We start from the raw sequence: 25,043 nt of genomic DNA on the forward strand, positions 1-25,043 counted from the left end.
ATTCCCCATAAATAAAAGCTGAGAGTGTACTTTAACCATTATATACAATCAAAGAAGAAAGGAAATTAAAGAAGGTTGCACTTTGTAACAGAATGCCTCTTTCAGACCACCCATATTCAATTCTTGGCACTAAACTTCAAGAAAGGTATATAAGCTCCTGGGAAAGCACAAAGAAGGGCAACTAAATTGGTGTCTCAAGGGGAATGCAGAAGCTAAAAGGTGTAAATTAGAGGTAAGTTCCCCCATAGTTGGTCAGGAAGTTGTTCTCCTGTGATTAGAGTACCAGGCAGAGACCACTGACGTATTCACATCCAGGCTGGACACAGTGATGGACAGTCTTGAATTTCCCATTAATAGAAATGGCCTGTTCTTGTCGTGTATTTTACTACGTGACAGGACAAACATTTGGCTCCTTTATTGACTTATAAATTACCCTGATGACCCTGGAGCTATGGCCATTTCTTTGGATTACCAGTGGATTACCTGGACTGAACCTGGCCTGACCTCCAGCCCCCACTATAGTACATCGAGCATCCAAAATCTGTGAACTATCTCAGGGTGCACCAGTAACACGGAAGCATGGGCCTCCCACCATCACAAAAACCAATCGCTGTATTCTTCTTCTTAGGCCTTCTTGTGGACGCATGGAAAAGTTAACTTGCACTAGTGATGCCGCATCTACATTCCCTTGGGTGCGTTGTTGGCCAGGTCTGTCAGTACTGCTCATATTAATCAGGTGAAGGCACTTATGTTTGGCCTACATAGCAGGTTGCCCTGGATAAGATTGCCTCCTAAATGAATGTAGCGTAATGGAATGCACAGCCCTCCCCCCCCCCCCCCACATTTGCTAATCCAGGAGGACAGTAAGTGGCCAGCAAGAGGAAGATGCTCAGCGGTGAGTCCTGCAAGGTTCCCATAGATAACCGGATAGCGCCTCCCAGACGAGCCACCAGTGGGCAACCAGGAACGTATATCACACACAGAATTAGCATGTAGCCTCACTGCTCTACAGTGCAAATTGTGTAGTTTTTTTTTTTTCTCGCATCAAAGCACAGCGGGTCGATGCTCGATAGGTGCGCCGAAAGAAAAAGCCGTTGGAGTTTGAAAATGTATCCCTATTATCATACTTGCAGCTTCAGCTTAAACGGAGCCAATCCCCCCTAAAAAATTGCCTGGGTGCAGAAACGACTTTTTCGCCGAGGTGTGTGTGTGTGTGGAGGAGGGCGGCATGCAAGCAGGTGGGTGAATGGGGGGTGCGTTTACCTTTCTTTTCCACTCTGTTCCTGCTGGGGGGGCAGGGGCACTGGCCGGAGCACTGAACTGAAATCTGCTTGCCGGAAATGCAGGCCTGGTAGTCCAGCTTGCACTGAGAGAGAGAGGCGAGAGAAACAGAGCTGCGTCAGTACCAAAGAAGAAGAGCCAGAATCTACGCAGAAACTCGTTCAGTGTTAAATCAACTCTTTCAGAGTACATATGGGTCCCTATTCATAAGTACTCTGTGCTAGTGTTGAATAAACACTGGACATTTTACACTGTCAACATCTGGAGGGGTGGAAATCTGGGTTGAGAGATGTTCGAACATAAACTGACATGGCTACCTCCCAATATAGCTCATGTTTCACCCGTATTTATTCTGGCTACATCCTAGCCTGTTAGAAAACTTTCAGTTTTCTACCGAATGTAGCCAGGTTTTCACGAGAACGCCTAGACGGCGTTTCAACAACTTTTCACCATAAAAATATTCACCGGGCAAGAAGAAACGTTTCTCAGAATGCGCTCTGCTCCTGTTCAGCTCATTGGAGGAGGAGGTCGCCCGGCCTTTGTCATGTGACCGCGTCGCGCGCGGTAAAGCCGAGCTTGGCGACGGTACCTTTTATCAGTTTTTCGAGCCGCGTGCGGAGCGAGATGCGCGGGGTTCGGGACGAACCTGACGAACCTGACGCTCCTCCGCTTGCTCATCCATTCGAAATAATGACCGTAATTAAAAACTCATGTTCTGCTGCAGCTGGAGCGCGCGGAAAGACGGCCCAGCAAAACAAAGGTGATTATTTTTTCAAAAGGAGTAATGTTTCCGAATTCCGCTCCAAGCAACCCGGGTGCCAAGGGGGGAGCTCGGGAAAATAGGTCTCTAAATTGTTACATATTCATGAATAAACATCTTTTTTTTTCATTTTAATTAAAAACTCAATTTTAAAAAAGATAAACTTCTAACTCCAATTGCTCAGACTGTTCACAGCAACTGCATGCTGTGCCAGTGTTTCGAAAAACTAATCTATACATTTATGTATGCATATGCATACTGTATATACACACATACCCGATGAATACAGTAAGGTAGAACAGCTGCACAATTTGCACTTGTCATTTAAAAAGGCTTTGCTGGAATGTAAACAGTTACATTTACTATTGCGGGCAAAGTCTTGCTAAAAGCCCTGTTCCCACGGGACTTCTATTACCTGGGGACCTCTAGTAACTTGTAATGATTGCGGAGGTCGTCTGTGATCTTAATCCCGTGCAAATCTGCCATGTCCCTAATTTGTAAAGTAAAAATTCCACCGCAAATTACCTACCGTATTTCGGCAAACACAGAGGTCATGTGATAATATTAGGCCCGTGCGAATCGGCATCTCGGTGATTTGGGGTCGTACTTTACTGTTACGCAGAGCACAGCCTTGACATTTTCAATCATATCCGGGGGGGATAATGTCAGTAAATTCGAGTAAAATACAGACATCGCTTATCCCATGCAATGTCGCCGACGCGTGGGGGTCATTTCTAAATCACATGAGGTCCCCCGGTACTACTAGTCCCGTGCGAACAGGGCTTAAGGCTGACAGTGCTATATGACAATGGGCCAACATCAGCACTCCTATACCACTGACTGCAACTCTACTGCACCTTCTGAGAGTATCTCCACATGAAACGCTCACCACTTCAGAATCTGACCGAGGACGGCTATATTTTTATCATTATACTGCTGAAATGCAACGGCAGCTATACCGACCGAATTCACATCAAAATTTCATGCGGAGCACAACGGTAACCCCCGTACATCAGGAACGCTCGAAATCCCGACCCCCGGGGGGGCCAGCCCCAGTACCGCTGGTTTGCTGTTTTCGACTTCAGCGGGTAAATGATTCATCATGCCACTGATTGGCCAGAGATTTCGGCTCCCCTGGAGGGAGCGAGTCTAAATCAGCCGCTGATTAGAGGGGGGGAGAATGAAGACCAGCAGCACTGCTGGGGCCTCCAGGGCCATGTTTGGGCATCACCGCTGTGGGCATAACCTTTCACACTGACATCGCCTGGCTAACGAAAGCTTACAGGACTGCAACACTCGGGGAAAACAAATTATGTCAATGGAGCTCAAATGAGCAGAAGGGAGTGAAACGGTCAGTCGAGGAAAACAATAAATGCATTATTTAATGGCTGGAATGTATTTCTTGGTCTTAAACGAATGTTCAGGACGAGTTCATAGCATACATTACTAGCAAGAGCTCAGTGTGGTAGGCATCTCATGGACGGAGGCAATTTAGAGGTCATTGTGTCGTCTGCAATTCTGGACTGCAGTCTGTATATGGTAGAGGAGAATCTTTTTTTTTTTTTTTTTTCTTTTTTTTTTTACAATATGGCCACCCCATCTCTTACTGTGGTTGTATTCGATACAATGAAGAGCAGGAATGTTATTTGTTTTTCTTTAAAATTCTAGAGTTCAGTGTTCTAGAACTCCACTGCTTTCAGTCACCAGCAGTGACATCGGCATTAGAGTATTCGGTTAAGAACATTCTATTCACATGTTTGCGATCTCACACCTTAAAGGGTTAAATGCTGGAGGTGGCGTTTTTTTATTGGACCTTTTTTTAAAAACCACTCCTCGCTGGACGCACTCTGCCTGCAGACTGGCCCGCGGTAGTTTTGGCGCTTTTTTTCACGACATCTTTCCCAGCATGCACCGCTGAGTCTGACCACAGAGGCAGCGGCCCTGCCCACAGGGCAGCGAATGTGCACTGGGGCGAGGGAGAGAGACAGAGAGAGAGAGGGAGGACGGATTTATAAAAAAACCCTTTACGCTTTATCGGGTTCCCTTCGCCCGTTCCGGTTCGCGCGACCGCTGCTCGTCATCGTCTTTCATCGGCCGTTTCTCGCAAATGAAAAGCCGACGATGTCCGATCGACTTCTCCTTTCGGCCCTGCCATCGCAACCGGAGAAGTAATCCAAGACGGCAGATCGTTTTTTTTTCTCCGTGGAAGATGACGGTGCTGATCGTTTCTTTAAAAAAACGTGCTTCATTTAGTTCTGTTGAACAAGGCCCTGGCATAAAAGCTGTCAGCACTAACTCGCTCTCACACTTGCTAATGTGGGGCGACGTAGCTCAGGAGGTAAGAACAGTCGGAGGGTTGCCGGTTCGATCCCCCGCCCTGGGCGTGTCAAAGTGTCCCTGAGCAAGACACCTAACCCCTAATTGCTCCCAACGAGCTGATTGGAACCTGGCAGCCTTTCACCGTTGGTGTGTGAGTGTGTGCGTGAATGGGTGAATGAGAGGCATCAATTGTAAAGCACTTTGGATAAAAGCGCTATATAAATACAGTCCATTTGCCATAATGCAGCTTGTACTCTTGACCCACAGTCAATCCCACCGGCCAATGAAAAGCATGGGTGCGTTTCGGCTGACAGTGAAGCCCGTAGCTCCAGAAACCGACGCCACGGTCCCGGACTCACCTTCGAGGAGTAAGTGTGCCCGTCGGTCCCGCATACCGGAACGGGACGGACCACGGGACACGGCTTGCATTTGGACGAGGCGGGGCTTTGAGAGAGGCCGACTTTCAGACTAAAAAGATAAGAGACAAAAAAGAGAGAGCCTGAATTAGAAAATGGGTCAGTCATTTGAGTTGAGAGGCATTTCCAGTTGATGAACTGAGTAAAAAGACCACCAAAGGAAATAAACTGTGCAGTATGACACTGCAGTTTTCCAACGCTTACACAAAATACTTGGGGAATGCACGATACAAAATCTATGTATGTGTTTGTATGAGTGCACACCTGTGTGTGTGTGTGTGTGTGTGTGTGTGTGTGAGTGGAAAGATGCGGATTCATTTTTTCCGCAATCTTGTGTGAAAGACAGGCTTCATATTTTATATCTGTATGCGAAGTTTTTCCCGCTCTAGACAAGCGATCACTTCTGTTCTTGTGCGGCACACATTTCGTTCCTCACAATTAAGGAACGCATTAAGTCTTCCTTGCTTGTTGGACATAATTCATAATCAATGAGGCAAAAACAATGTGCTTTTCAGATGATCTACCGTCTAATGAGGGGGTGCACTTCAGAATCGTGCTTAATTGTTTCCGCAAAGCAATTCAATTCCGCAGGAAAATCTGAATTTAATATCGCTTTGATGTGTTCTACACTTCGGTAATAGGAAAAGACATTTGCCTGAAAATTCAGATGTCAGGAGGGATAAAAACTAAAGGACTTGAAGCACGGTACCGCAGGTAAACTAGTCGTGAATGTCTTTCAGCTGCTGTAAAAAATGAGTAGGGCATTTCTGGAATATGAATTTAACACACCGCTTGATGAAAACCTCGTAACATTCACATAATCAAAATTCATATGACCGTTTATAGCTGGACAGTGATCAATATTTCCGGTTCAGTTCCGTACACACGCCATATAATACAGTAAATGGGATGAAAGCCAATGAAAAGAGATTTTCATAATGCTTGCAAGCTACATTTAGTTATTCAGACACCCTACAGTTTGGATCAATTGAACTGCAACTTTAATGTCCATAAAGTCCAATGCCATTTCTCCACTGCCATTCTACAATTAGTACTCAGTCTGTTGCTAATCAAATTAACACGCAAGGGCTCTCCAACGCGATATGGAGTGACACCCTGGAGCTCGACCCAGTTTGGGCCTTCAAATGACTGAAAGAATCCATAGATAATTTAACAGGATGAAAGGGAAATGGGATTCCAAGGCGTGAAGGGCAAATTTTGTTGCTGTTTGCTAAATTTCAAAACTCCGCATTATTTTATCGCCAGAACACCTTTTTCACAAACGGGACCAAAACCATTCAATATCGAGTCATGCAACAACAAAAAAAAGAAGATCCAACATAATCTCCAAGGAAAAAAAAAATCAAGAAAATGCATCAAAATACCAATGGGCATGAGGGACCGGCTATTTCATTAGTTTTTTTTGTTGTTGTTCTACCTCTAAAGACACATTTGAGGCCGAGAAGTGGCGACCATTTTAATTTGGATTTACTGCTGGGAGCTTTTAAAATAAAACCAGACAGAAGACGAACAATTCAGAGTCTCTGTTTTGTAAAAAAAACATGAAGGAGAGCGGTCTGGATGATCTGAATGTCAGAGAAAATGGAGGGGGAGTCTAGGAGGACCTGCAACCCCCCCCCCCCCCCCCCCCACGATGCAAATTTGGGAATCTGGCAGCTCCGCTAAGATGGCGTTTCTGCGTTGGGAAATTGAGAGCTCCTCTAATGGGAATGGCCCCTAGGTTTTAAAAACTGCACCCCCAAGCGAACTTTTATACTTGATTTTGAATCTTGGCAGTGGTGCAACAGTGGGAATACCTATATGAAATGACATGATATTCGAGCCTGCAGTGAAGCCATTGAATTGTAATGTGCAACTGTACATTATAATCATTGTCTGAATTCTCATTATAGGTTATCAATAACATAAAAATAGATATATTCTTGAATGAATGAGTGTCTATGATTGAGAGCCATGTTTATTCCTATGGCTGAAGCATGTCTATGTGGGCAAACATTTGAGTTGGCAAAATTGATTTAGTTTTATGGAGAGTATAATGGTGGTCTAACGGTAACCTTGGGAATTTCTATGGAACAAAACCATAGATATTCCCTGAAGTAGGATACATCAAATGAAAACACTCTACCTGGAGTTCAGTTTCAAATACCAGTCGATTAATATATAAATGAAGCAACAAATAGATGTAGCTACATGCTAATGTCTCTAAAGTGCTGTTTAAGGAAGTAATACACTCTCTTTACCTGATAGCAATCTACCACAGGCCTTTTATAGCAAAGATAAACACAGTAATGATGCTACTGCTACGTCATTGTGCATTTTAATCATCCCATCATCGTGCAACCAAAGCATCAAATATAGTACAGAAAATACGTTGTCATCTACATTTCTCAAAAATCCTAATCTGTCCGTGAATGGCGTGCAGCTGCTGTGAGAGAATTGTATTTTCCAGGACAAAAACACTATAGTATAGTGTTTACTATAGTAAACAGCATTACGGCTCATAGCCTGTGCAGGACTCATTCACACTTTCATAATAACAGTAGTTGTTGATGAGAGCAACATTGTGTTAAAAAAAAAAAACAAAACTAAAAAACCATGTCAGGGGAAATTAGGCCAACCCTTATTGTTTCTGCCAGTTCAGTTTCTGTGGCAGACTCAGGTTTTCTTCCTGTGCAAGCCCTCACACAGTCTCATAGTCTCTCTCTCTCTCTCGCACTCTCTCTCTCTCAACAGACACACGTCTTTCACATTCAGTCTCTCCACACTGACTCTCTCTCAGTTTCTCTCACACACAGCATATATCTCTCTAACACAGTCTCTCTTTCACACACAACACAGTCTCTCTCTCCCTCTAACACACTCTCTCCACTCTCACATACACGTACACACACACACACACACACATGCACACACGTCTCATCTCTCTCACATTTCCCCTCCATGTTTTGTAGTCCTGTTTAACACTACAGGAGATCCACTGACTGCTTAATCGCTTTCGATTGTGTCCTCTTCTCCATTTCATCTGTCAACACACTGTCCGCCTGGACGTACTGTATATAAACATAAATATGCATGGAGCAAACTACATTTAATCTATTCTGTGTTCAAAGCAACCCCCATATGTCCCTTCCAGTGACTCATGCCAACCGGTCTCTTTAAAAGCCAATGGCTCGCATATCCTTTAATCATGTTGTTTCACACAGCATGTCAAAAGAGTATAATACTAAAGATGTACTCCACACAAAACAAAAAAACCTTTCTTATCTAAATGTTACAATTACATTACACTTATGTTAGTTGCATAGTATTTATACATTCATTTTAAATGGAGGGCCAGGAAAAATGCTGCCGCTGTTTACTTCGCTTCATTATATATTTAAAAAAGTGGTATAAATAGAGATGTAATCTGAACCGACTCATACGCACACGCAATTTACATCCCCTTCTGCAGAGGCTTCACCCCCCATTATAGAGTTACTGGCTTTTTTTTTAGGTGGAGGATTATAAAGTGTGTCTAATGGTAGCTCAACGCAGTACAAACAGTCACGGATAAACAGATTGTTCACGGTTATTTAACTGATCAAGAAGCAAGAGTGTGGATCCTTTCCAAAATAAATCCCGCTTCTGTGTGATGATGGAGGGAGGGTGGGGTGGGGTGGGGGGGATTCCTGGAGCACGGGGCCAAACCTCAGCCAGTCTACCTAACACCCCCAACCACATTCCCCCAGAGCCTGGTTTTATATGCAAATTATCACCCTCAATACACTGTCAATTTCCATCTGTTCACTTCAATATTTATTATTCCACCGTTGCACATAATACAAATATCAGCACATTACAGGCTGATGACGGTCGTATGTACACAACTGTACAGTTTAATCACAGGTGTTTCAGTTAGAGGAAACTACCAATCCGACTCTCTATTTACAGATAAGAGGTAGGAAGCTAGTGAGTGCTTAACTTGTAGTGCAGAATCCAAAAATTCATATGCACTATATATCATTTTTTTAATGGAAAAATGGATTAGCAATGATAAGATGTGTGTGTGTGTGTGTTATCACACTGCCTATTACCTTTACAGAAATTCAATACTGCAGAATGTTGTTTGTGAATGTTTTCAAAAATCTAATGATAAATATTTCACAGCACTGCAATTACAAAAATAAACATTTACTGCAATATAAAAAAGTATCAATAATTTGTAATATCTTTAACAGATTATTGTATTTCAAAACATATTGAGTGCATTCCATCTCATGGAAGGGCATATAAAATATTGCCACAGGCAATTAGTGTCGGTTGAATTCAAACAGCGATCAACATTCCATAAGACGTGTGACAGTTAAACTGTTCTGCGGACTGTTACAGGGGTATGGAAAGCCTTCACCCACCTCAGCCTCCTCTGACTGACGCAGCTGGCCGTCTGGGATGCCTCCACCACACACACCTTGTGCCGACTGCATTTAACCTTCTGACAGGGGTCCTTGGCGGGGTCGAGAGCTGAGACAAACAGAGATCAGGAGAAATAAAGTCGTCCTTTTTTCATTTGACAGCAATCAATGGTGGCCTAATCTGTGAAAGCAGGGTATGAACACACACCTCAGTTAGTGCAAATACACGGATGCCTGTGCTCCCTTAAAAAATAAGAGAAGAATGCAGCCACTTTTGGGCTTTTCACTCTTTACTTTGTGAAGGCATAGCTTGTGACGCTGAGAAACATAAGCTAACCAGCTTCCAAGCCAGTTTCTGACGCCTCTGTTTTTGTGGGCATATGGTTGTCTAAATTCTGAGAGGCTAACACACCTGTTTTTTTTTTTTTTGGAAATACCCAGATCACTCTGAGTACAAATGAGCATCTCCTGAATTTAATAAATATCAATGCGAAGCAGAAACAGATTGCTTCTGGAGGGGTCACGGCACGACACCGCAGGAGAGTCGCTGAGGCAGAAGTCAAAGCCCGCAGAAAGCCTGAAGCCGTAGCCGCAGAGCTTCTGAGAAATCGACAGGACCGAGTTAGGCCTTCTGGGTCTACGGCGCGAACAGTGAGTCACCGCTAAATTTCACTGACGTTCGGCGCTTCACTGTAATTTGAACAGTGGGAGATGTAAACACAACAAACGGGCGTTCACCCACATCTCATCAGCAATGAGAAATCACCGTCTCGGGGAGCGGGGGGGGGGGGGGGATGGGGGGTGGCACAGATAGAGAAGCCGTATACATTCCCCATGAGGAAACGAAGATGACTAACATTAAAGTTCATAATCTCTGGGATTTTGTGTTTCACAAACAAAAAGGGGGGGGGGGGGAGCAACATGTTTCTGCAGCTCTGGCAGAGAGAGGGGAAGAAACTAATAGAGATACTAAGAAACTTCATTCCATTTAGAAGGCAAAGTAGAGAACAATAAAGCCCAAAGTGCCACCTGAAGTTCCTGGAATTACTTCCCGACAGAATTAGGTCCCATTAAAGACACTAAGCAGATCTTTGCAGTTAAACAGGCAGTCACAGCCCACACTGGACGCTGCTGTCCACATCCACAGTTAGTGTGACCTCTCGCCTTAAGAGCCTTATGCTAATCCTGGACTAGCTTTAGAAGATTATCCATCAGTTATCATCTGATTCTACTGTAATTCTATTGTTCACTATCTCTCTCTCCCTGCATGTGTGCGTGCTTGCCCGTGCGTGCACATGCATGTGTGTGTGCGCGAGTGGTGTGTGTGAGGGCGCATGCATGCATGTGCGTGAGTGCTTCGGTTTGTGTGCGTGTGTCCAGGGGGAGTGCATGCGCCTACATATGACTAACGATGTGCATGTTCTTGTGCAATTTAAATCTAAAGTTATTTCATTAATATGTTAAAAGAATTCTTCTGAGGTAGGAGCAATTATGTACAATTGCACGTAAAACATCAGCAAGTAATTAAAAAAATTAATCGTGCTGTCGGTAAAACAAGAGAACAATCAAATTCCCACTTGCCTAATAATTTGCGATAACACAATGTTTTGATAAAACTGTTTTATGTTGAAGCGTAATCTCACAATCTCCTCAATCTGATCTGATTTTTATTCTTCAGTGAACAAGCAAGGCGGGCAGACTGAATATTAAACTGATTTATAATCCTGTGCCTACCTTGATCAAAAGGCTTTCCAGGATTCCAGGTTCCAGGCTCCTAAAATGAGTTTAAAAAATAATTAAATTTAAAAAATTGTATAAGAGGGATTAAGTAAAATACAAAAAAGTAAAAAAATACACAATTTAGAGAAAATAAGCAAAGATATTAATACAAACCTCAACCTCCTGAAAATGGTGCAGCAATAAAAAAAAAAAGAATAAGAGTATTGAGACATTCAGAATAAATAAGCAAGGACATAAAAGAGTCAGATTAACGCACGGTAAAACAAACACACACAAAATGTTCAACCAACAGAGCACATGATTCGTCTAGGGACACCGGACATTTTACGGTGTATCAACACAAAGTCTAGCAATCTAAAATTAAAGACTACGTATGTACTCAAATTAAGAAGAACTGCGATAATCTCGTTTCACGGGAACCAATACCGTCAAAAAACGGTGACGTGCTGCCAGCAGAACACAACGCGCACGTAACTGACACACAGAGGGTCTCGTGCGCTTCGTCGCGTGCTAGACTGAAACCGCGCGGAGCGCCGGTGATGATTTCGTTTTCCGAACCCTCGGGAGAGAGAGTCGCATCTACTAGACTCCATATGGCCGTGCGCGCGAACGCGACTCGTCTCCGTGGCGCACCGGTGCGTGTCTCGCGGAGGTGGACCGCGGAGCACAAACGCGCCCTTTCGCTGACAGGCTTGCCGGCGTGCGCAGCTGCGTCCCTGTCTGTTTCGACACAATAATCTTCCCCAGGTGCGCTAAATCTTCCGCACCACGTCTGCCACGGTACAGTATCCGCTGCAGATCAACGTGTTTCATAATTCCATGAAATCAGCTGCGCCGTTTACAATTTATTTCCTTAGCCACACAAGAACAAATGGATTTCTCCGGCCAAAATTTGCAGTAGGCTATTTGCCGACAGAAAAATTTCAAATGCGTTGTAATGACTGTTCACGTTTCCCAACACACTGTTTTGGATGCACACCAATATTTGCACAGGCAATTTATATTAAGTGCGATTTCATATTCATTTAAAACCAGGTGAATATGCCATGAAAATAAAAATGTAGTCAAGGCTGAAGTATTGAAAGGATGATGTTAGAAAATATAATCATTTCTATATAATTATTTGCCATGAAAAGCTATATGGTAACCATTATACTGTATAATGGGAAATAATTTTAGCAGTATGCAATGCCAGGCTCTACCAAAAGAAATAAACATCCTTAAAACTGTACAAAAAAAGTAAATAATTAATCAACAATTGTAATCACAACAATATTTTTCTCCCAATATTAACAATGTAATATAAAATCCTCTGTTTTGCACAGATAACAGACAAAATATAAGGAAGTGGCCAAGATATCATGAAAGTCTATCAGAACAACTGTATAGCAAGCCTTGACGATGACTTGAGTGACTGGTGGCTTTCTCCTGGAATCTTGGGATGGCTTAACATTCCAAGATTCCAGAAGCGTAACACTGCTGAGTGCTCTGGTGCAGCCCAACTCCTGATTGGCTGACTGATGGAAAGGGCTACACGTTGCCAGCGGCAACTGACCGCACACGAGCTGTAATGGCACGCTGGATGGAGTTTTGACGGGAACGTCGTTGAACAGGGTGAATATGCAGCGCAGGCTAACTCTGGCCATCTCTGGCCCTCAACCAGCCCAGGCCTAGGTGTGAGCATCAAGAGGACAGAGAGTCGAGGTCTTCCAGCGGGGAGGGATCGATCTATCCAAACCCCGCACCGCTGCTCAAATTATAACAGCCCACCGTGGTACAAGACGTGTGCCCTCGCCAGTCTGCAAGGGGTGGGGGCAACCTGCTTTCTCTGAGTGACCGCAAAATGCCACTTGGATCAGGGGGCTTGCTACACTGGTCCTGGAGAGCTACAGGCTCTGCTAGTTTCTGTGTTCACCTTAAAATCAGCAACCAGATCAGACCCAAGAAACTCAGTCAGGGGACTTACGTCTGCAGTCAACTGCTTTAACTGATAAACTAGAATGAGCCGAATAACAACGAAAACTAGCAGAACGCGCTACCCTCCAGGACCAGGGTTGCAGGACCCTGACAGAAGCAGTAAACGTTTGATGTAAGCATTTTGTAGTCTCGATGCTCCAATGTGGTTAACAACTTACTGTATAGCTATTTGGCATGCACTGCAGCTAGCCAAATGATAGTGATCTACAATTGTGCTATCTTGCCCACAGAGTTTGTTAATTATCTGTCTCTTATTGCTGTTCTGAATGCAAGGAAGGTGTGGGGAACAGTATGCCTGTAGTGGGGAAAATTCATAATATCCCAGGAATTTCACCTCTAATTCTGCATAACAATTAGACAATTGTTATGAGGAAAGTACCCAAAATTTTGTCAGTTTTTATTTTTTTTAACGTTATAAGCCCATCTAATTAGAGACTTTTTAAACGAGTGATTTGATTCTCTTTCTGTTCCACCTCCGTGTTGCGTCTCCTTGTTTTTTGGAGAGATTCAGTGGAGGATATTTGTTACATCCGCCAGGCGTTCCCGGCTCGCAATGTTCTTCCCCCTCTCTCTCAATCGGAATGCCATGTTGGATTTGAGTAGCATCATAACAATGAGAACTACAATGCCTCATGCCTTCTTGAGTTCTGCTTGAAAAGGGCCAATTCCATGGCAACGCATTACACATGCAGAACATCTGCATAGTAAAGTCCAGTACACCAACATAATAGAGACTGATAGGGTTATTTCCTCCTGGTTGGTTATAAAAGCGTACATCGGTCTCTATTATGTAGCTGTATTGAAATTTACCAAGTATATGTCCTCCTTTTGTAACATCACTTACTGTGGAGTTGCCTAAAAGCTGTTTCTTAGCAAGCTCTGAGGGCTGGTCTGGTACAAACAGTTCTTGTCTTGCTTTCATACATTACATTTTATTTGGTAGATGCTTTTATCCAAAGCGACGTATGATACATACTGACAGCCATTGGAACGGATACAAACACAGGTCAGATGAAATACAACTCTCATAAAGTAGTAGCTATCCACAGCCATGAACATCAAGCCTAGGTCACACAGTCAAGCTTTGGCTAAGTCAGTAAAGCTACGGCTAAGTCATAAGCAGGAACTGAGGCATGACTACAAAAGAGATGAAGAAGAACTACAACATCAAGAACAAGATACAAGTGCAGCATTTCCTTCATATTTTTTTCCACTTTCATTCCAGTTTTTCTCACCCAAACTGCCTGTTTGTAATCATGGCTACAACCAAAATCCAATCAATTCAAGAAAGCGCAGGTAGGTAAGCGTTTGCCGAAATCAATGCTGACATGACACTGTTTCCATTTCTCCCTGCGGTTCAGAAGTTCAGCTCTGCGTGCCAGAGCACAAGGCTTCCTATTCTCTGTGCACAGTCTGCTGGTGACCAGTTGCTCAGAAAGTGCACAATTAGACACGAACATCCTGCAGACTGAAACCACCACCCCCTTCCCAGCATGCAATGCGCTTGTTTTTTTTTTTTTTTTTTTTAATCGTCCAACAACGACACCCCATCTGGTCACTGGCATGTAATCCACCTCATCCATCTGCATTAGCAACCACTGCACGAAAAGGACCATTTACGGAGGGGTTGTACACAAATCCAAAAACTGACAAATTTCCTGTCGTGTGGCCTGTGTCGATGTCGGAAGCAGTTCAGTGTCAGAAACGGACATCGTTTTGTGCCCGGAGGTGTTATTGTCCCAGACACTTGGCAACGTCTACTGGTTTTCACAATTACCACATCTGGTTTCTGAATCAGTCGCTGATTTTTAGGACGCTCTGAACCGTGTTTACGTGTACAGTGACAGAGAGGGGTGGGTTAGCTATCTGCGTTAGCCGTTTGGGTTCTGTGAAGAATGTGTGCTGGTTAATGATTTTACTCCTGAGAACCAAACTGCTAGCCCACCCACCCATTCTTTAAACAGGAAGTGGCCCTGGAGTGTACACACAGAGACAGGAAGTACCTATTCCTGGGCTATTATATAGGAGGGCGAGATCGCAAGATAACTGAAGCCTGCAACTCAAAATGGACACAGGAACAGGCTAAATCATTTACACTGAGAAAAGCACCACACACCTACCAGTAAAATTCTGTGTTTTATGGTTTATGCATCTAATCTTTTTACAACCTATTCTATCATCTGAAATGTGTGCAACCATTTAGGAAAACCTTCCGAAATTTAATTAATCATAAGGTCATACAAATATAATATTTAAAATAATGTGTGCAATGCTCTATTATTAGCATTATTGTTGAGGGTATCCATGGGAACTAAAAGGTCAGGACGAAGATGGATATGCTGCATTTGCACTATATTGTCGTTCATAGTGCCACTTTCGCACATGTAGCCTCATGTTATATTTAACAATCTTGCTCAGATGCAATTATGCTTTCTTGCACTAAAAGACCTTCTGCACAACAGCACCTGGCAAACGCAACTGCCAGCAGTGTAATGCACTGGATATGATAAAACAGCAAGATAAATACAATGCAGTTACGCTATAATAATTTTCCAATTACTCCGTAATTTTTGTTCATTGTTGAACGCGCACAGAGCGCGGTCCGTCTGCGGTCCTCCGTCACAGGCGGACTGGGGGGGTCGTCCTTCACAAACGCAGCCGGGAATGGGGCTTCGGCGTCAGGCCCGAAAAGCCGACCTTCGTAATGGATCCTAAAAACCCATCTCGCACCTGTCAGATTTCGGCGCGGACGAAGAGACGGACGAGCCGTCCCGACGTGCGCGTGGCGGAGCTCACGAACAGCTGGGACGCTAAAACGCCGCCGCGGGAAAAAAAGAGAGAGAGAGAGAGAGAGAGGGGGAGAGAGAGGGAGAGGGAGAGAGAGAGAGGGAGAGAGCGAGTCGCTGCACTCAAAGGGCGCCGCCATGAAACTCAAGGGGAGGAAGGAGAAGGGCGTAATCTTATTATTTAAAAAGATGAGCTCACGCAAAACCCTTCCACAAAGGACAACTCCGTCTGAACCTTTCACTTACTAAATTAAATCTAGTACAGGGTCAGAATGACACATCTTCCCTTTCATTTATTTTTTATTTTTATATATCTGAAAGCGGGAATCAGATGTGGTGTTTAGAGGAAGGGGGGGTGGAACAGAGTCTGTTTTTAAAAAAATATAAAATAAAATTAAAAAAAACTTCCACAGGAACTGCCATACCATGCACAAACTACATTTTATGCTAATGTCCGTTACCATATTATTGCATATTACCCAGTTTTACATACAGTATTACGCCTGTTCTCCCTTACCATAGAAACTGAACCAAAATTCTGTTCTTTAATTGAACAAAGACCTCACAGAACACTACAGGTATTTTGCAATTCATGCACTGATTTTCTAATTTAGATGGCAAAGCTGAGTGAATTGAATTGGCACTGACCCTTACCAGGTGCCTACAGAAGAGTCCTTCAAAAAAGTCCTCCTTTTTACGAATATGCTGTGGTATTTTTCAGTTTTGCAAGGGATGCTCCATGCACAAGCCATACACTGCACTCAAAAGTAGCAAAATTTAGGCAAATTGAATATTCATTATATGAGTTGAAGGTGTGGAAAAAGGAACATTTGCCTTGATCCATGGCTGCAATTCTGAATATAGGGCCTTCGTTCTTTGTGGAAAAGCATGGTAAGGACCTCATGAATCTCTTAAACATGAAAACTGAAACTGGGATATTGATATTTCTCATACATACAGTACTTACCAAACACATTAATTGCATAATTTAAGAAGCAATTCAATAAATATACATAAAGGCTTTCCTAATTACATTTTGGAAGAGTCAATAATTATCTGGACAGACACCATTCCCAGGTATAGGGGTTTTTCTTTTCTCTAAACGTGACTCCACAGTAGGTTTTGTTTAAAAAAAAATAAATAAAAAAAAATAAAAAAACGTAAGTTGGCCTTGATTGGAGCTAAGGCATCCCATAATCCCGCGCCATTTAGCTTCTGAGCGGAAATCACAATGACGGGAACTTAATGAGCAGCAATTTCCCGCTCATGGGCTCTGTTCCGGTGCTGCACAACCATGACGCTGCCAGGGTGTTTATCTGATAGCAGAAATTAGTGTGTGTGTGTGTGCGTGTCTGTATGTGTGTGTGTCTGTGTGCATGTCTGTGTGTGCGTGTGTATGTATGCGTGTGTGTGTGTGTGTGCGTGTGTGTGTGTGTATGTGTGTGTGCGTCTGCGTGTGTGTGTGTGTGTGTGTGTGTGTGTGTGTGTGTGTGTGTGGGTCTGCGTGTGTGTGTATGTGTGTGTGTGTGTGGGTCTGCGTGTGTGTGTATGTATGCGTGTGTGTGTGTGTGTGTGTGTGTGTGTGTGTGTGTATGCGTGTGTGTGTGTGTGTGTGCGCGGTGGGGAGAGGGAGGCAGGCCCTCGGAACACTCTGTAGTCTGCTACAGAGACACGCCCGGGCTTGCTGTAGATTATAATGGGCACGGAGACACGGGCGTGATTTAGGGCTGTAGCTGCGATGGCAGGTAGATGCCTGTCTCTCCACTGACCTTGTATTTGAGAAAAACAGGGATATTAAGCCTTCTGTGATGGAAATAAACACAGCAGGTCTGCTCACTTTGCTAATGCTGTAAACATAAACACTGGAAATTCATTTGAATAAACAGTAAAAACTGCAAAGACATATTACTTTCTGCTTATAATAATAATAATAATAATAATAATTATAATAATAATTATAATTAAGCTATTTCCTTGGCCAAACTGTCTTGAAGTAGGATTTAAGTTTTTGATGTATTATCTACTCATACTACCTAGATAGTAGCTAGATATTTACTGAAGCCAGGCTAAGAGCTTTGCTCGGGGCTATATATAAGCAATAATGTTCAGGTCTAACTTCTAGAACTTTCCATTGCGCATTTCTGTGTAGACCACTGGTGCCCAATCATGTGCCATGGTGGGCTGAGAGTGTTCAGGTTTCCATTCCGACCAATCCCTACACCTGCTAATTTCACGAATTAGTGCCCTCCTCTCTGGCTGAAGGTGCGTTAATTAGTGATGCCAGCGGGTGCAGTGATTGGTCGGAATGAAAACCTGCCTGTGCTCTGATTGAGCATCACTGGTCTAAACTGCTCTTCATCATGCTCACCACTTAAATAACAAAACATCCTTTCCTGTAGGAACCATCTTAACCCTTCATCTAGCAACGCAATGGAGACGAGGAACCGCCATTTTAAAGAGTTCAATCATCTATAAAACAGAATTCCAGCTTTAGAACGCAAGTCCAGCCACATCACAGAATTCCAGGATCATTCACTGTTCATGCTGGAATTCTGTGCTATGGATGGAATTCTGTTTTTTAATGATTTTAAAGAGGAATTAATTGGCCGCTCTAGCCCTTAGCTACACGATCAAAGGGTTAAGGTAAAGTGGTATTCATTCAAAAGAAAATAATGTAGGCATGTATCCAATCAATATTTGTCCTTAACCTTTGAATTTTTACTTTGCAAGTACTTTTGCTACACCTTTTCTTTGCGAACTCACATTTGGCAAGTTTCAGTGCTTGCTATACTCACAAAATGCATATTTGCATTTAACTAAGTAAATGTTAATGGGCAATGTTGATTTAATTTAGGCCATGCAGTCCAGTGGACATATTACAGTAAAGTGGCCACGAGATTCAATGTTGCCCGAACAATGTTAATGGAAGAAACAAAAAAACTTCAGGCAACTTGGGTGCCAGTATGTCACATCCTTTCTTTAAATGAAATAACTAACAATTTCAAAACTGCACAGGTGATCTGAGCTTCCACAATCACTGACATTTCAGATTTCAGGATCTATCCTTTTCATTTCACCAGAGTTCTATTAACAATAGTAATAATACATTTTATTCATGTAGCGGTTTTTCCAAGTGCTCAAAGCCGCTTTCTACAGCAAAATCAAAAGACAGCTTTTCTGTAACCCGACTCGGTCGGTGCCCGAGGTGGTTCAAAAGTGCATCGGCGAGTAGACGCAGGAGACGTCGGGCACTGGAAGGGGTCCGACCTCCGTTTTGACACGTGCGTGCAAGTACAAAATGTCCTATTTGCACGACTCGGTCTTTGCCACACTGCGGCTGACCTCTGAGGAATTCAAACAGAACATCCATTACGGCGGGCCGTGTGAATGCGAGAGCCTGGAGGTTTTAGAACTTAAAAAATAGACAGGTTTGCCTGATTTCTGTAGAAAAAAATAAAAAAGAAAAAATAATATATATATATATATATATGTGTGTGTGTGTGTGTGTGTATATGTGTATATATGTATATTATACGGATGTGTGTGTGTGCGTGTGTGTGTGTGTATGTATACATATATATATTGAGTGTGTGTGTGTTTGTAAAGCAATACAGACATTGCCTCATTCCTGCATACGTTCACAGTACAGATAAGGGAGGGGAGAATCTCTCCATTCATTTACTAATGGACTGACTACATGTACAAATTACTGCTCCCTTTGAATCAATCAAATTCAAGCCCTGGTCTACAAAAGAAAAAAGCCAAATCCTTCGGTAAACACATGTCACTGGATTTGCTCTCTCAAAATCATGCACATTTGCAATAAGCGAAATGGCTTTCCAGTGGCAGGCAAGTCTACCTGAGGCTTCTGGAGCTGTACGGCCAGCAAAGCATTAAAAGCAGCAATATGATAATTACGGAAAATGGTGATTGAACCACATGCTGCGGCGTCAAAGGCATTATGGAACCCGTGCATTATGGGAGGCTAACGTTAGTGCAAATGCTAATGCTAGCGAAAACCCTAATGCTAACCCTAATTCTTTTTTTTTTTTCAGTGTGTGTGAATTACTGTCCTTTGTGTGGGGAAAGCTAGGTTACAAACAACATGAGAGAAAAGAAAATGTAAAATAAATAATTTAAAAAAGAGACGGGCAGTGGAAAATGGCTTCCACCTATACTTCCATGAGCGCAGAAATGTGCGTGTCGCCGTGGGTAATGAGGTGTTGTCAGCGGCGACACGGAAAATGGTGTAATAGGTGCCGTTTAAGGTTGGCGCTGCTGCACCGAGGACAGACAGCACCACGCGAGAGAGAGAGAGAGAGGAACGTTAACGCGTTCGACTGCCCGGTCTATCCCCTTTAAATCATCTACCCTGGCCGGATTAACATTTTATGAAGTCTTTATGCGGAAACGCATTATCAGCACTCATAAATGCACAGAACTGCGTGTATACGGCTGGGCGTAGTGTGCGGAGAGAACACAATGCGTTTGTGGACACGCGTGTCAGGGCGCTGAGTTTATGCACTCCGCAGTGGCCTAAAGGCACTGCTTTTAGCCGCTGTTCAACTACAACACCGGCGTTCTTCACCATGAGCTAATGCAACAGCACTAATGCACCGTCCACACAAACAATAAAAGACGACAAAACTAGAAATCACAAAACCGGAAAAAATAAAATAAAAGGCAGAGAAAAGGCAGGGGTGAGCGTGCAGCCCAAGCTGCAAGGGTTCAGGGTCTGTTATGAACTGTTTTTATCTGTTTTGTCTGCATTACATTGCAGGCATTTATAAGACGCTCTTATCCAGAGCAACTTACACAGCTTTTACACTGCATCCATTTATACAGCTGGATATATACTGAAGCAATGCAGGTTAGGTACCATGCTCAAGGGTGCAACGGCAGTGTCCTACCTGGGAATCGAACCTGTGACCATTAGGTTACAAAACCAGCTCCTTACCCCTTATGCTACACTGCCAACCACAGTGTAGTATATACGAGGCTGGTGCTGTGGAATCTCACCTGCTCCCCCCAACCCCCCCTCACCCATCCTGACACAAATAGCACAGAACAGAGCGCGGTGTTGGCGGACTTGGCGGCCGCGCGATTTGAGAAGGTTTTATTAGGTATTTTTTTGGGCCCTTCGGTAGGGCACTATTTAACTGAACTGGAAATAAATGTAACCGTGTGCCATACATACGACACGCATGCACGCATGCATGCGCACACAAACGCACGGACACGCACACGAATATGCGCACACGCACAGGAATGCACAAACACGCATACTCGCACACGCAAGCATGAACCTGCATGCATAGACATGCAAACAGTAACACACATGCACGCACACATGCACGCACAAGCACATATGCATACACACGCTGTCACGACCTGGCTCAGGGGCCATGACAAGAAGGGAGACGAACACCGACGCATTTAAAAAGCAAATTCACGTTTATTTAAAACAACCTAATCATACCCAAAACTATACAAACATGGGATGTGAAAGTCAGCATTGTAGGTGAGTGGATGTGTGAAAGGTATGCTGAAGCAATGCTGTATGGTGTTAAACCAAAAACCACAGCCAACACCAAAACAGAAACCAAACAGTGGGGAGAGAGCTCTCCCTCAAACTGGAGACGGGCATCTCATAATTTCTCTGGGAGCCCTGAACACAGGTGCTCCCGATTGCACCAACGGCCCTCTGCGACCCCCTGCTCTGCCCTTCAGGCACCTGTGAACAACAACACACCGAGCAGCGCGGGCAGCAGAGCAGGGGGTCGATAAAATGCACACACCAGCGTGCATACACAAACATTCATACACGCAGGAAAACACAAACACGCAGGAACATGTACGCGTGCACACAAGCACACACACACACACACACGCATGAATGAACACGTCATTCACGTACATACACAAATACACACATACAGATAATTTGATATTGTATAAAAAGGCAGTAAATCACCCTGAAAATTCTAGGTCTGTTTAGAAATCTTCTCTGCAGAGTACCAATAAAACACTAATTTTCATGCTTACCCCCCTACAGCAAATCGATTCTGGTACCACTGAACTGAATGTAGCGAATGCATAATGGATAGATATAGCTGAGAGACTGCACACTCAGTCAGTAAAGCAAAGGCTCAAATTACCCACAATGCACAGTGTTCTTCAAAAAGAGTAAACTCAAGCGAGCTTTACTTCGTTCGTGCCACTTATACAGCCGCATGATTTTAGCAGAGGATGAAATTAATGGTAAATGTTACAAAGTGATAAACAGTATATGGTCTGTGACCTACAGAAACAGTTCCCTGGTCCAGCTGATCGAAGAATCCATTTCAGAAACGAAAGGAAGAACTCTCACTTATCTCACACTTAAAAAAAATATACTTTATTGATCCTTGGTGGAGTGTTCAGACTGATATCTAGGACTATGTATTACCAGTGCCCTTGGTGACAGAAATAAGAATTTAGTTTGAGAGGTTAAGCGACAGGCCGTGCACACGGTTTCACAGTCGCACAACGCCATGGTAAACCACAAAGACGGTCCAGTGTGAACAGCAGGCTCTGCAGGCATTACCTCAACATCCACCGTCGCTACTTAAAAGTATTAAAATAGAACCGCGCTAGCTGCCTCATCCGCTGCCGTAGCGACACACACACGGAGAGAGAGAGAGAGAGATCGCCACACCAGGTTGTCCCAGGACACCTGCTCTCCGCATCACGGTTCCCTGCTGAGAACCCAGAGAGGCGCGCGGGGGCTCGTTCCAGCCGCTTGTTTTATCCGTCCTTGTGTCCTCCGTCCTCGCCTGACCCGTAAATCGATCGCCGTCCGCCATCTTTAAGGACGTTCCAACCCCGTTAAATGCTCCTAGCAGGCTAGGAGCTAGGACACTGCCGAAGGATGCTTGAGCCTGGAAACACGAGTGCATCCTTTGTGGAAGTATTTCTTTTTTGGAAAAACCCATGACGTATACTCGATCGACACGTGCACCCGCCTCTCCCCATCTGCCACATCTGTAACTGACGTGGCTTCAAACTGACGCTTGACTGAACAACAACGTTTCATTTGCCTAATGCACGTTTCCTCGATGCCTCCAACCTCGCATCCTTCCCTCCTGTCCTTTCCTTGCATCCTCCTTTGAGCAGAGCTAAGGAAGCGAAGTAAAGACACAAGGAAAGGATGGAAGGAGGTAAAATAAGCAACTGGAATGGGCCCTCACTGACTTCCGGAGTAGCATACTGTCTACTGGTTCCTGCATACTGTTTAGTAAGCGACATGCAATGTTGTGAGAAATATCCTCCATACTATCTTCCACCCGTACTGGGGAAGTGTCATAACACATCCCACTCTTGCTCACTTGTTGTTGTTGTTGTTATTGAAGGGAAGCGAAGCTGTGGCTCATTTTTAAAGCAAAGCTGCACGTCATATTTATAGGAACATATTTATAGGAACAGAAACTCCCAAATACACTCAGAAATATATCACCCGGGGATTTCAAGTACACTACATTTAGAGAGACTTTTTCTAAGTTAATTTTTTTTATCTAGTGCACTCAATGAGCATACTCAATAGTATGGAAGGGTGCGGATTAGGACACGCCCTTGGGCATCCAGCCGCTGTCAGTGAGACCTCGTCACCATGGGGACTGCAGACAGGATCTCCGTCGACGAAGCTTTTTTATAAGGACCAAGAGGATTTGAAACAGAAAAGCTGCATTTGATCCTCCTCTTTGTTTAATGTACGGTTTCCAAATCTCCTTTCCGACTGTGCGCTATCTGTTATTTCATACACTGTGGTGAGTTTTAAGTGGTTTAAAAACTCGGCCTTTTAGCAGTAGGTTGCAGGTCTTCTGCTCCCGGAGGAATGTTAAATGAAAAACCCACTGCTGCACTCATAGAGCGCAGTTTGTAATGCACACCGATCACATGCTTAGAGTCTGAGGGATAATGTTACCACGATGCAGCTACGTTTCTGCACCAATCAAAACAAGATGACGGACATGTGAAAAGCAGCTGAATCCCACGCCAGAAACATCCTAGCACGTCTGTGCGATTCCAGTTATGAGAACAAACGTTTTTTTTTTTCCTTTAATGGCAGAAGCCAATATGAGATTTCCTAATTTCACTCTTTTCTACCGTGTTCCTAAGCGGTTCGGAAGTCTCAGTCTTCAGAGCACTTTGATCTACCATCACCCGATCAGGCCTGATTAATGAAGAAGAACATTCCGGAAGGAGAAATGCGAGGCTCTTTTGAAAAAAGAGGTTGTGTTCTCAGACCTCGTACGCACCACATCTTTTAATTACATTTGGAATAAGAGCAGGAATTTTTGGAATAAAAACGTGATTCAAAAACTTCTCAGCCACACAGCCACAAACTTCTTTTAGTCTGGCCCCCCGAGGCCCCCAACAACCCCATGTCCACTCCCCGGGAGTGCCTTGAATCTACAGTACAAGAGAGAAAGAATAAATACATAAACAAGAATCTGTAAATAATGATGGATTCCATTCGTGCGGAGCTTTCTCAAACAGTTCATCACTGTGGGTGGTGCAGCGTTCCTCACCCCCCCCCTCCCCCAAACACCACCAAAGCCAAGCCTTCAACCGGATGATGATATTATAGGCCCGCTTACTCAATACACCTCAAGTGAGGTGGAGAGAGAGAGGAGGATTTATCTGGGCACTCAAATTGGGGGGAGCGGTTGGACGATAAAGCCGAAAACTGGTTTGGGAATTTGACCGTGGCAGAAGGGGGGGGGGGCGACACTTGGCGATAAGTGTCACGGCTGTTTAGTGACAGCCATGAGTTGGAACATTCGACATCCCATCAGCTTAGACAGCCCCTCCTGTATCACAGTATCCCTATCACTATGCCAGGTCTTTTTTTTCCTTCTGCACACAACTGGGTTACTAACATACAAAACCAAAATCTGCATAAAAAACCCAAATGTAGCAGGTGCCATTGGGCAGAATAAGATTACTGGCAAAAAGGCTTCCCACTGCTTTAACTGATTAAAATCACCATATCAAAAGCATGGCAAGTTCTCATTCATTATTTTCCTCCATTGTAAGCACAACCTTTTGAACACAATTTTATCTGCCGGGCTCAAAAGAGGTCAAATTTATATTGAAATTGTTAAAAGAAACACGAGCACACTCGGGTGCGCGCGCACACACACACACACACACACGTGATTCTATATTATATACTGATAAATGATGGAAGGAATAAGAATTGGAATCTAATGAAAAATCATCCCTGACGGCAGCAGGCCACAGACACGCGTAATGAAGGACCAGCGGCCGATTGTGATGTCACTCCCAGAGAGCCAGCGGCCGATTGTGA

At 43.9% G+C, this 25,043-nt stretch overlaps 1 protein-coding gene across 2 annotated transcripts in view; it reads right to left on the reverse strand.

The window, feature by feature from the left end:
* spock3 (SPARC (osteonectin), cwcv and kazal like domains proteoglycan 3) overlaps positions 1–25,043 on the reverse strand; it is a 54,017-nt gene that overhangs the window by 18,027 nt on the left and 10,947 nt on the right. For both annotated transcript variants that reach the window (XR_010330287.1, XM_064337505.1), the window contains exons 3-6: positions 10,923–10,962; positions 9,189–9,297; positions 4,720–4,828; positions 1,264–1,366 (exon numbers count right to left, since the gene is read on the reverse strand). Coding sequence is in view for 1 of the 2 variants with exons in the window: in XM_064337505.1 (XP_064193575.1) it covers positions 1,264–1,366; positions 4,720–4,828; positions 9,189–9,297; positions 10,923–10,962 (361 nt within the window). In the remaining variant the exon portion in view is untranslated. The remainder of the gene's footprint in view (positions 1–1,263; positions 1,367–4,719; positions 4,829–9,188; positions 9,298–10,922; positions 10,963–25,043) is intronic.

Source organism: Anguilla rostrata, chromosome 5 (assembly GCF_018555375.3).
Source record: "Anguilla rostrata isolate EN2019 chromosome 5, ASM1855537v3, whole genome shotgun sequence".
In the NCBI taxonomy this organism is placed as follows: domain Eukaryota; kingdom Metazoa; phylum Chordata; class Actinopteri; order Anguilliformes; family Anguillidae; genus Anguilla; species Anguilla rostrata.